Source organism: Hermetia illucens, chromosome 4 (genome assembly GCF_905115235.1).
Source record: "Hermetia illucens chromosome 4, iHerIll2.2.curated.20191125, whole genome shotgun sequence".
NCBI classification, from domain to species: Eukaryota; Metazoa; Arthropoda; class Insecta; order Diptera; family Stratiomyidae; genus Hermetia; species Hermetia illucens.
The window spans coordinates 119,070,448-119,083,274 of record NC_051852.1 but is presented as its reverse complement, the minus strand read 5'-3'; the positions used below and the strand labels follow the sequence as shown (position 1 = coordinate 119,083,274).

General features: G+C 40.0%; 1 protein-coding gene across 3 annotated transcripts in view; it reads right to left on the bottom strand.

Annotated features, from left to right (window-relative positions):
- Positions 1 to 12,827, bottom strand: part of LOC119653456 (glycerol-3-phosphate acyltransferase 3-like) — a 90,884-nt gene that overhangs the window by 14,941 nt on the left and 63,116 nt on the right. For all 3 annotated transcript variants that reach the window (XM_038058065.1, XM_038058067.1, XM_038058068.1), the window contains exon 2: positions 5,775 to 6,086. In XM_038058065.1, coding sequence (XP_037913993.1) covers positions 5,775 to 6,086 — 312 coding nt within the window. The remainder of the gene's footprint in view (positions 1 to 5,774; positions 6,087 to 12,827) is intronic.

The following is a 12,827-nucleotide window of genomic DNA, read 5'->3' as shown; positions in this document are numbered from 1 at the left end:
GTCCTTGTGTTGGGCAAACGCTGTGTCTGTATCAGACATCAGACAGACAAATGTTTCCATCTGCCTCAGACATTAGTCAGACAAATGTCTGACTTTACTTTAGACCCCTCCTCATGTGTTCTCTCCAGTCACTCCCTTATGTTAGGGATCAATCCATGCGATCTACGACACTTTTTCAGCAGTCCCATCGCTGTTGCCATCTAATTAACGATCCCTCTCTTTTGGCTTTCTTTCACTTCCGATAAACGAGAGATGGACTTGATGTTATATATGTTCGTCATCTCATCTGTTAGGATACCAATCGGCACCTTTCCTGAGATGACGAACGCCGTATCACCTGAGACGGCATGGGAGGCAGAATACCCCCATAGGTCTGTTCTTCTGTAGACCGCACTCATTTTATATGGGCTAGGGAAGATATGCAGCGCGAATCCATATAGCAAAATGGAACTCACCACCATGCTACAAGCAGTTTGTAAGCATGCCGCGAAGCTCCTACATTCGATATTATTCTTGCCAGAGCCATACTGGTGTATGTCTTTTGGCAAATATACTCTACGTGCTGCTATCATCATTCCCAAGTATTTGATGAGTTGCTTGGAAATTTTGATATGACCTCCAATTCTAATGCGAGCGGAATTTCTTTTCCTTCGCTATGTGATGAGGACCGCTTCGATCTTTTGCTTTGCGGGTGCAAGTCCAGCGCTGTTCAATCAAGCCGCGGCAGGATCTGCAGCATTCGAAATTTATTTCGAATGTTGCGGATGCGGACGGGTAGATGGCGCGGAACTCTCCACTCACTGATTTTCTGAACGCACCGGGGGAGTGGAGAATTAGCGGTGGAAAAATGCCGTTGGTTGGGACAGTAAGGAACGCATGGAAATAAGTCGGTCTCTTCTGTTTCCAACCGCGGCGGCGTAAACACCTAAATGAAAAAGTGACTTTTGCGGTTGTTTATAATATTTTGCCTACTTAGTGATAGATTTTAATCAATCATTTTAGCTGATATAAGTGTTACTATCAATTCGATTATAACAATTGACTTTTGTGACATTTGAATCTCGACCTTTTTCTTTAACCATTGAGCCATCCGCCCTTCAACTTGAGACAGTTACTCTCCTAAGCAAAACGTTTTTGTGTGGCATAGTAAACATAAATGTATGTCAAGATATCGTAACGAGAAGTAATTTTGGAGTCGAGATACAACAAGGACAACTCAGCATCTTCGAGATGTCTGCAACCGGCCTTCTCTGGAGCAGAAAGATTAAGAACATTGTTGTACATGATGTTCCACAGTAGTAGGCCCAGGGCGAAGCCTTGCGTTACACTCGCAAACACAACGTACTCCTGAGATCGGTAATCGATGTCATACCAGAACGTTCGCTCATGCAAGTAGCTGTTCACAATGACGGCGAGATAGGTGGGAATGGCTCCAATTGACCGAATTGAACGCATTTTTCACATCAAGTTACTACCTCGAAATATTTGCTGGTACTACCCTTTTCATAAATTGCATTTTCTGCTAAGCCAGGAATTAATTTGATGTCATCAATGGTTGATCTGGGTTTACGAAACCCATACTATAAAAGGTGTCCTTGGCTCTCAACAACCGGGAGCAATCTATTATAGATTACCCGCTCCAGCATTTTTCCCATAGAGTCTAGAAGATATATGGGTCTATAGGAGGATGATTCACTCAGGAGGTTGCCAGCCTTAGATAACGGGACCAACTTCTGCCGTTTCCATGCTGTAGAGAACATCTCCTCGGACAGGCACCTTTCGAACAACTTGGCGAACATGTTTCGTCTAGATTTCACGGCGAGCCCCCGGAGATTTGTTGTCACCTCGAATGCTGCTCGAATTGCAATCGAATTCAGAAATCTCTGAAAACTGTCAGTGGCCCTCTCTTGCCAGGGGAATAAATCCTGGAGGATTTTCAACACACACGTGATCTGCGAAAATGACCTACCTCTGAATCGTTCATCACAACTCTATAAGCGCTCCAGAACGGGTTTACATTCACTTCAGAGCGGAGTTCCTTACAGCATTACCTTTTGCTCCGCTGGATGATCAGCTTGAGATTTGCATGCGTTTTAGCGTATGTATACACGCTCTTTTTCCTTTGATCGATCTTACTGCCCTCTGAGCCGTTCGTCTAGCTCAGAGGCAGGCTGATCGAAGGCCGGATAGTTCACTATTCCACCACTTCCACACTTCCATTGGGAAATATGCATCTCCAAGGCATGGACGTGCTACATACCTTGGAGATGTATTGTGCGAAATGGACAACTTTCTCTGCGGGGCCGCCAGCTTGAGTAGGTTGGGCTAGCCACACGTTTCATCCAGTGCTTTTGTGGACTAGCCTGATGTCCCTCTCAGCTTTGGGTATGTTATTTGTCTATCACGTGACTGTATCCTTAATTCGAAGATAATTGCTTGATGATAGCTGTGGGTATAGCCCTCGGTAACGTGGCAGTACCCACAACGCGGCAATGCAGGACTAACAAAGGTCAGGTCTACGATTCTCGAAAGGTACTTACATTAATTTGGTTGACCAGACTGACTGGGGCGTAGCAGCTGCACATGTACACCCCGCTTATTCTTGCCCACACAAAGCCACTGGTCGACTGACTTATGGTGCATTATATAGTTTGCCTACATCAAGCCCAAAACGCCGCTCCACCAGTCGAGTCTTTGACCCATACCCCCTCCCCCCGCCCTATTTGAATAAACCTCATTTTTTCAGCGCTGCCAACGCCTTCCTGAATTCCGCGCATTTACTACTTCCAGCAATATGCCGGTTACCTCGACTATTTTGTTTCATCACAATAGGCGTTTCGGGTCCCTATTACATTCCTTGGCAATCTGATCTTTTTTCCCGCATCTTCTGCATCGATCGAACCAATCGATGCCGTTGGTGCATGTCTTTGAAAAGTGTCCAAACATAAGGCACTTGCTCTCTCAGACGACACACAACACATCCGATAAGAACTTTCCCTAATATTTTCTGCGCTGAATCCATTGGTATTTGTGGCGCGGCAGGATCTGCAGCATTCGAAATTTATTTCGGATGTTGCGGATGCGGACGGGTAGATGGCGCTGAACGCGGAAACTCTCCACTCACTCGTTTTCAGAACGCACCGGGGAAGTGGAGAACCAGCGGTAAAAAAATGCCGTTGGTTGGGACAGTAAGGACCGCATGGAAATAAGTCGGTCTCTTCTGTATCCAACCGCGGCTCCGAACACTTCGGCTCGCTCATAAAAAAATAGGAGAAATAGGCAGTGTGAAATAGTAACAAAATGTGGTGCATTGTTTTTAGATAAATGCTTTTGTAAATAAGAAGAAAACGGGTTATAATTTATTTTAAAGAAAAAGACTAAGTGGTTAAAAGGTAAAGTAAAAAATAGGCGATCGATATTGGAAGAATACAACAGAATTTAAATTGTATTTAAAAACTGTAACACAAACAAAACAAAGACACGCAGAAGATCAACTAAATATTCACATTGTGGCCATTTGAGTACTACTATAAGCTTTCCTCAGATTCTTCGCCCACTACCACCAACTTAAATTACTCTTCAACGAAGTGTGAATTTCTCCTCTGGATTTTACTTCGTTTGGTTGTGAGTCTTGGCCGACTATAAAAGACAATGAACGGTGTCTTGCGGTAATGGAGACGAAGATGTTACGTTGGACTAGTGGCGTGATACGCCTTGATCACATCCAGAATGATATCTGGGATCGATATGGGTTTGCACTGATCGTGGAAATATTGCGAGAGTTGACGTCTACGATGGTATGGTCATGTAATTTGCGCTAACGAGAGGTCACTTGCTAAGATTGATCTGAACATCGAAGTCGATGGCAAGCGACCAAAAGACCAGCCTAAACAACGGTAGCTTGATACGCTGAATGGCGATTTGAAGACCTCGCGACTACATCGAGATCAGGCCTTGATGAAATAAAATTACGCAATCGATCATGATGAGCCGACTCCGCTTGTGAACGGGACAAAAGCTTAAGAAAAAGAAGATGTACTGCGTCGATGTCCTATATTGTACATAGATCTCATGTTTTTGGGTCCGTATTGTGGCATTTTCTCCAAGTGAGTTCTAGACTCGGTTACGAAAGCTGCTAGTTTTGGTCAAGTTCGATTTTTTCGACTTTAATATGAGATCGCCTTTCTGAGTCCTTCGGATTTTGCTAATTTTCTCGCTTAGGTCTTTTAATTCTGGGTCAGCTTTGATTTTTTTTATTATCTCCGCATACGAGATCGCTCTTGCTGAAGATAACAGTTGCCTCTGGTCGAGTTCGTACTCCCAAACTTCTTTTTCGCCTTTTTGTGAGTGACTTTGGTCCATCCACCATTTTCGGCTTCCTTAGGTTTCGCTTCGGTTGCTGATGATCGCACTAAGCATTCACGTTTCCTTCTTTCTGAACTTTTAGTTCTGTTCTTCAGAACTACTAACGCACCTTTTTTCCTTTTAGGTATTTGCTGATTGCCATCTTCCTCCCGCATTCTTTTATTTGGTGGCAGGTCGAGGCGCTATAGTTAGATGCCAACTGGGTTGGTTTTGGCACTGTTTGGACGGCCGGTTTCCGGTTTGCTTGGGTGCTCTTTCCTCCCCTTGCGACTTATTATAGAGTACTTTAAAGGTTCTCACCATGTTTTTCATAGCTTCGTGCACGTTGTACCTTGATAAACTCAGACAACTCAACTATTTTTGCTCCAAGCTTAATGAAGTGTAATTAATCCATTCCAGGGATTTATTCTTTATGAGCCCTGGCCGGATCACCGTTTTTAAACACTCCGTGGTGGAGATCGGAGAATTGAAGTCCTTCTCCGGAATGGGTCAATCCATTGATCTCGGACTATTTCTTGTGGTTGTCTTTCTTTGACAACTGCGGTGGGTATCGAAAGCGCCTTGGTGGGTTAGCGATGTCCTTTGAGCTCATCATTTTTCGCCTTCGCTATTGGTGATCCTGCGATGTCTTGCTTAGCTTGAATACCTTTCTCGAAATCTAAACCACTTGTAACATTAGATGCCACGATGGCCAAGTTAACCACCACCGAGGTACTGCGGTCGAGGAATATCGATGGTCGGGAACCAGCTTGCTCAATCCCAAAAGTCACCGGAACTGGGGTCCCGAGCCAATGCACTGTAACTTTAAAGTTTCAATCACCTTCCATGTTGGTTTTATTCTCTGGGTTTAGGCATTTAAGTCCATGCTCCAGACATGGGCAAACGCGTGCCCAAGCACAGAGAGAGAAGAAACTACATGAACACATATTTACACATCAATAGGTATGCCCCTATCCGCCACTTGGGAGATCTGCCAACTCCTCACACCATTCTGGGAGTATATTAATGTCTATTTTTCAATTCCGGTTTTATACTATATTTACACCTTTGGTACATTTAAGAAAAGTGGGATCAGCAGTAGTTTTTACTTCGGTAGAGTATGATCTAGAAATTCCTCATCCTCCCATTCCTCATATATAAAGGGACAGAAAAATTCCGAATGGTTGCTCCATTTAAGAGACTGGACACCTGACCTTTAGAAGCTCATTTCTAGAATTCGCATTATAGAGCTACAAAAGTGTTTTTTATGGGTATGCATTATTGAATACAATAATGGAACTTGGTCATTGGAATTGAAAATTCATACTTTTTCTTCCCCCGAAAAACTCCCTGCAACTAATTACCTTGAAATATGAAATTTACAATGAAAATCTTGAGATTATTTACTACAAAATAAAATATAGCCTCACCTTCTTTGTTTCATCATCTGAATTTTCTTTTTTATTTTCATTATTTTCTTTGGCAGCTGATTTATTTTTTGTGTCACCATTGGGCAGAAGGATGAGCGTATCACGAGATATTAAAGTATTTCCATTGGAATGATGATGTTCTGGCAAATATCCATTGCCATTTGGTATTAATTTCTTCTTTTGTGATTCGGTTTCACCTGATTCACTTTGTGACTGTCCATCTTGTGAATTGCTTGAATCATCATCTTCATCTGAATCGTCTTGTTGTGGACGTGTACGTTTTTTAGCTGATTCAATATTCTGTCGACCATACTGAAATGAAACGAAAGGAAGAAACATTTTAGTGAGGCCAAGCATTTGTTAATGACAGGATTCAGGAAAGGATTAGAAAAATGATTTATGAAAATAATTTAAAAAGAAATGTAGAAGGTTTGGTTGAAAATGGAAATTCGAGGTTGTTTAAGAGATGATTGATAACCTTCAGGTGTTAGAGCAATTTATCATAAAATGCTCCAATCCTTTTCAGAACATTTTAGCATCGTATATATACAATATCAATATATAATATTCAGTAATATATCACCTGGCCATCTTACTAGGTAAATCAACGTGTAATTAGCGTAACAAAGGGGGAAACACATCAGGAGGGTCCATGGGAAACATTTCGCCCTTTTCGTTTGTGAGGTGCATATGGAACGCTTTGTGATTGGAGGAGACAATCACTTACCAAAGGGTTGGATAACAAATACGAACTAGAAGACACCTTGGAACGACTGAAATGGGAGCATAAGAGAAGTTCACCATGTAGGCAGAGGACAAAAACTCCCCTTCCTTGATTCTTCTTTCATTAGCAACCTGGGTTTGCTAAGATCTGATGTGTATAGAAAATCCACACGCTAGGCGAACAATCACCAATGATTCCAACACAGCCAGTAGCCAACTAAAGAACTGGTTAGCCCCAGGTTAAGAATAAGAAAGAATTCTGAGAAAAAAGTGAGATCCATCGGCTCGCTTGCTCTGTTCGCAATGTGTTCAAATAGGACAAATGAAAAGTCTCATGCATGCGAGGTTGAGAGAACATCTGCAAAAAGCAGGAGCAGTCGCCAAGAGAGAGAGAGAGAGAGAAAGACGAAAATGCGATAGATGATAGCAAAGTACACCCTGAACGGAAGCTACCATATTTCCAGAAAAAAATTGACTGTGCCGAAAGAAGCCATGGATGCCAAGAAGCTAGACAACTATGGAAACATGGAAATCTAAATATTAGCACCCTCACTGGAAAAACCGAGGAACTCGCAAGAGCCCTTCTGAAAAAGCGTATTTAGGCTGTACGAGAATCCCGATGGTCTAGTGCAGGAAGAACGCGAACGCGGGCATTGCCATCTCTAAAGGTTTCGGTGATGCCATTAAAGAAGTTGAACAATTTGATGACCGGCTGATGAAGCCCACCAGTATATCAGCAGATCGCCCTATTCACTTCTTCATCGCGTATGCACCACAGGTAAGTCGACCTGATGCCGATAAAGACGCCTTCTGGCAACTTCTCGATACAAAGACCTATAATGTGTCTGCTGATAACTATATCATCATTGCCGGCGACCTTAATGGCTATTTGGCTGAAAAGGCAAACAAGTGGCACGGGGCGAAAGGATTTGAACCGTGCCATGAGGTTGGCGAGGGGATGGTTCATCAAACGACTCTCTCATCTTTCTACATTTTATAGTGGGAACAGTAAAACGCAAATCGGCTATATTCTCACAAGACATCCATATTTTACCACCGTCACTGATAACAGGTGCAAGAGGGGTAACGGGTTTGGAGCGCGCAATGAGGATAGCGAGCGTATAATCAATTTTCCGGACAGCTATGATTTTGCACTTATGAATATATGGTTCATCAAACGATTGTCTCATCTTCCTACACTTTATAGTGGGAAAAGTAAAGCGCAAATTGACAATATTCTCATAAGACGCCGACATTTTACCACTGTCACTGATTATAAAGCCGTTCGCTATGAGACCATCACATCTCAACATCGGCGGTTGATTGCCGTCTTGCGAATCAAGCCACCGATAGAACAGCATGAGGAACGGGCTTGCCTGCCGCGCATTAAATGTTGGCGATTTCATGAAAAGAAAGAACGCGATTACCAACCATTACGAATTTGGAAGAATCGTATAACCAAATTAAAGACACGATTCACAAAGCGGTTTCTGTAACCCTCGAGGTCAACAAGCCTTCCACCTGTCAGTGCAACAAAATGAATGAAATCGGAGAAAGCCACACTTGAGCTCTAGAAAGCGACAAGCTGGGACCCAACACTGTGGCTCTGTGAATTCTTCAATCGGCAAGAAAATACCGTGTCTCTGCCGGTGTTCATTAAGTAAATGTCCTCTCAGCATTCCTTTTTGTTTTTGTTATGGACACCGTTACCAGGATATCTAAAGGCCAGCGCTCTATATACGGCTTTATGTAGATGTTTTTCTGGATATATCAGCAAAAATGATCTCAAGCATGTCCAAAAAAGGAATGATCGCCTCATGCAACACGGTCTCTGATTGACATTTTGCTTGTTCAACACTTGACTTTCCGAACGACTCCGAATATCCAAAAATCACTTTGCCCATATATTCTACACCATATCTAGATACAACTGATGCCATCATGGGCAAAGTGATTTTTGGATATTCGAAGTTGTTTGGAAATTACAGTGTTAAACAAGTAAAATGTCACATGCCAGGTTTATGTCGATCGCCGTAATAAATCTCGCATTTATCGGTCTGAATTACCTAATGACTTCGCTAAAAGGACAAGAATTGAAGCCAAGGCTGTACATGTGTTTCTTAAAAAAACTTAAGGTTTATGGATTAGGTATAGCAGATTAATGGTCAGTTAAGATTTTATGGCTAAAAATCACAAACTGCATATTGAAAATCTGCTGCCACCATAGCCCAAAATCTATCAAACGAAATTCTTTGAAATTTTCACGGCTTGTTCAGAACATATTTCTACGGTCGGCAAACTAGGATAATTGCGATTCATTCGGTAGTTTTCTTTTTATTCATTAAACAAGCCTAGAAAAAACACCAAAATACACAAACAAAAGTTTAACACGGCACCAAAAATTTAACTTTTGATATTTTTTAATAATCCTACTTTGCGAACTGTAGTTAAGTTAAAATGCCGTTTACTTTTTTCTTTAAGATGATCGCAGCGCCCTCTAGCGTAGCAGCAGAAAAACATATTTTTGGAGATGGGCGTATAGATTGTTCTGTATTTCAATAATGAACTATGTTATCGTGCTGGAAAAATTATTACGCATGCTCAAGATAATATAAAATATATGGTGAAAAATTCGTATTTATATTTTTATCCAGTTCTTCACAAATTTTTTTTTTAAAAAAGCGAAAAAAAAACGGCCTTCACACGGGATGGCCCCTTTTAGGTGAGTAAAATTCTGGAATGTAGTACTATACTATTATCAACTTTATTTGAGCACTTATTGATATGCCAATAGAGAGAATACTAAGAACTTTTTAGATTTGTTGGATGGATACTTTTTGAGAACAAGCGCTTGATTTAAGTGTGCACTTTCTAATTCCCCCCACTCTTCCCTTTACTATCAACTTCAAAATCGATATTAACTTCTTGAAGGACTAATCAAGATTTCTCATTTTTATACCCCTCTTTTGCATGTATCCCCTTAAACTCAATGTAGAATGATGTTACTTCCTTCATCCATCAGTTTCAATATTTCCACCAAATTTCTCGTTTCCAAGCAAAGTGTGTTTGATAGACAGACAGACAATCTAGTAAACCGATTTTACTCCTTTATTTTTTCAAACTGGTAAAATCTAGTGTAAGTTATCATGAAAACATTTTATCATAGCGACATAAAAATAATCTAATTAATTGCTTTCTACTATAAATTACTCAAAGGCAGCTTTCTGCGGTCGTCAGAGTTGTTTGCACCTTTTTATTTATGAATAAATTCATTTCCAGAGAATAAATTCAAAAAACGAAGTTCATCTGTGTTGTTTACCAGTAATATGTGTATATTTAGAAGAAATTTATCTACGCTGTTACCAATAGTGTTTATATGTTTAGAATGCGCATAGAAACACTAGTTGGTAACCTTGAATTGTTATCAAAATGTTATCAGTAATCGAATTCAATTATGAATAAATGAAATATTTTCCAATTCAAAAAGATTTATTCTGCCATCTGCAAGCGAAAGCCCGGAATGTGTTGTCATCATGGTTCGTTATATCTAATCTGAAAAATGTCTAAATTTGCACACATATGTATGTACTTATCTAAAAAATATAAAGACATGTTTGCGTACAAACAGTAATTGCCATAAAATTAAGTGAAAATTCGCCGCAATAAAAACTATGGGATTTTTCTAAGCGTAATTTCGCGGTGTTTCTAGCGATTAAATTATTTGAAATAATTAAGAGTTGCTTCTTTCTATTCACTGGTGTTATTTATTGGTCTTGCAAATCCTGATATTTCGGAAGCCATTTGTTCCCTTCATCAGTGCTAACCAGTCCTACAAGTCTTAATTATTTAAAATATGGTATTTTTCCCTTTAGTAAAATTTTTAGTGAAATTGAAATTTCTCTTCTGCGTTTCTATGGAATGCATATTGGTATGATTTTTCTGTGATCTTTTCGAGTTCATCAGCAGCTCATCTGCACTTCTGACTTTCGAAATAATTATTTGTGGATGAAAATGCTTAAATTGTAACTTTTGGAAGAGTTTCTACAAATTTTTCAAAATCTAAAAAAAAAACTTCCTCTTAAACAGTTAGTTACCTGTTAGATTGCACGTAATACATCCAAATAAGTTTCATTAATTTAATAGGGTTCAGATTGTACACATGACAAAACAAGGAAAAGACGACCATTATTTTTAGAATAATATATTGAAATATTAGCAGAAAAATTACTCCACATATCAACTAAAAATCGACCTTGATATTTCTCGATTCTCTTGAAGGATTCGATTCCAGCTTATCATTCCGTCAATCATGTCTGCAGACTTCAATAGGTTTGTCTTTATATTTATTATTTCATCATAGCATGCGTGTTCTGATTTTATTTTTAGAATAGTTATTTATTAATTTATTTAAAGGCTTCCCTATAAATAGAGGTTTGGCACACGTGCTTCTTTATTTAACCTTTACTATATTAAGATTAATCTAAGAAGTGAGATTGTAAGTCAATGTTTCAACTTCGAAAGTAAAATTAAAGAAGATTTGTACTTTGTTTTCTGCCTAAAAATTGTATTTCTCTTTTGCATATCCAGTATTTCTGGAATCAGTTGTTTCTTATTCATTTCGAGTTTTCACTTCATTTTATTACAAAATTTCTTAGGTGTATTCAGCGAGCTTTATCTCTTGAATGTTATCGGGGGGATTCCTGCGTCCAGGTAGAGTATTCATTCAACAAACAAAAGAAAAATAGTCCTTTTCACAATGACTGAGGTACTTTGAATAAGTACTTACAACATGTTCAGATATTTCCGTGAAAAATGCTAAGATTTTGTTTGCATTTTCTTCGACATGAACTGTATCTTTTGTTGGAATTTTCGAAATCGCAATATGAATGAATGAGGTGACTACATAAGTAAATTTGATTAATTCTGTAAATATTTGTTCTTTGTCTACTATTGAATTGAATTGTCGTCAGAGAAAATCTTGAATACGTCTCAGTTTCGATAATTGGGTGCAATGTTGTCATTGACTCGAATGAATGTTATCGAAACGATTGTTTTAGTCATATTTTTTTTCTGAGTTTACTAAATAGAGAAGCAATTGGTCTACGTGCCGGACAAACATACATCAGTTTTCGAGATTTAGACATGTAGGCAGTTATGTCTTTGGTGGTTTTACGTGAGTACCTGTCGCGTAGAATTATCCCTTGGATCTTCTTAAGACACCGATTGATTTTGTGACTACAATCAGAGCCTCGCTGTGACAAGCCACAAGGGTACCAGTCTATATTGAATGCATGGCTCATCATTCATACTGATGGATGCAAGATCTACCTAAATCTCTAACGAATGTAACTTCACGTTTGAGGCTCGAAGATCTCTTTGCCCGCTTGGACGTAACCACAGCCCCCATGAAACTTCCACTAAGGGGCCAACCGCTACAATCGAGCTGAAAGTACATGGAGCAGGAATTCTCTTGAGATATGTAAATTCAGGGGGCTATTCGGATTCCCATGGTACCAGCATTCCCCTAGCAAGAATTTGCAGCCGAAGCCACTTCAGATGAACTTCCGTGCAGGTTCGGGTCTGTTCGCCTATATAAGCCTTGAACCCTTCGCCTACTGCATCAAGGCCAGCAAGCCAAAGTGAGTAAAGCGCCTCCAGGTGCCATCTCGTGGAGCGAGTGCTGGCAAGATCAGAGCGTTGAAAGAGTAGAATAGATAAAGAAAAAAATTTATCGATTTCCTCTACTTTTCCGACTCGATATCAACGAGTGAGCTGGTTATCCTGGAACTAGAAGTCACTAATATTATAGTCGATTCACCATCCCTACAGGAGATTGATGCACCAATAAAAGGTCGGAAATCGATGATGCACCTGCGGAGTCATTGAGCTATTCAAAAGCAACAATAATTAGTGAAAAAGGCCATTTACACCCGCGGAGTTATTAAACTATTTAAAAGCAACAACAATTCGTGAAAAAGGCCATATACATACTTATCTAGTAAATATGAAAAGATCGGTGTCACAATCACGGAGTATTCATTATTCGCCAAAATCTTGAAAAAGACAATGTAGTCTTACATGGAAACCAACCAACTAAATATTCATCGACGGACTCAGTTCAAAACAGTCTGATTTATCTTTTTAAGGTTTTGTGTGAAACAAAACCTTATTAGAATCGAGACGGTGTCTGTCTGCCCGTCTGTCTGTCTGTCACACCCGATTTATTCGGAAACGTCTGAACCGATTGTCACGAAAATTAGTAGAAGTGTGTAATCCGCCGTTCCCTTTACATGCAGCAACTGACGCCATTTTGCGTTAAGTTTAAGGGGG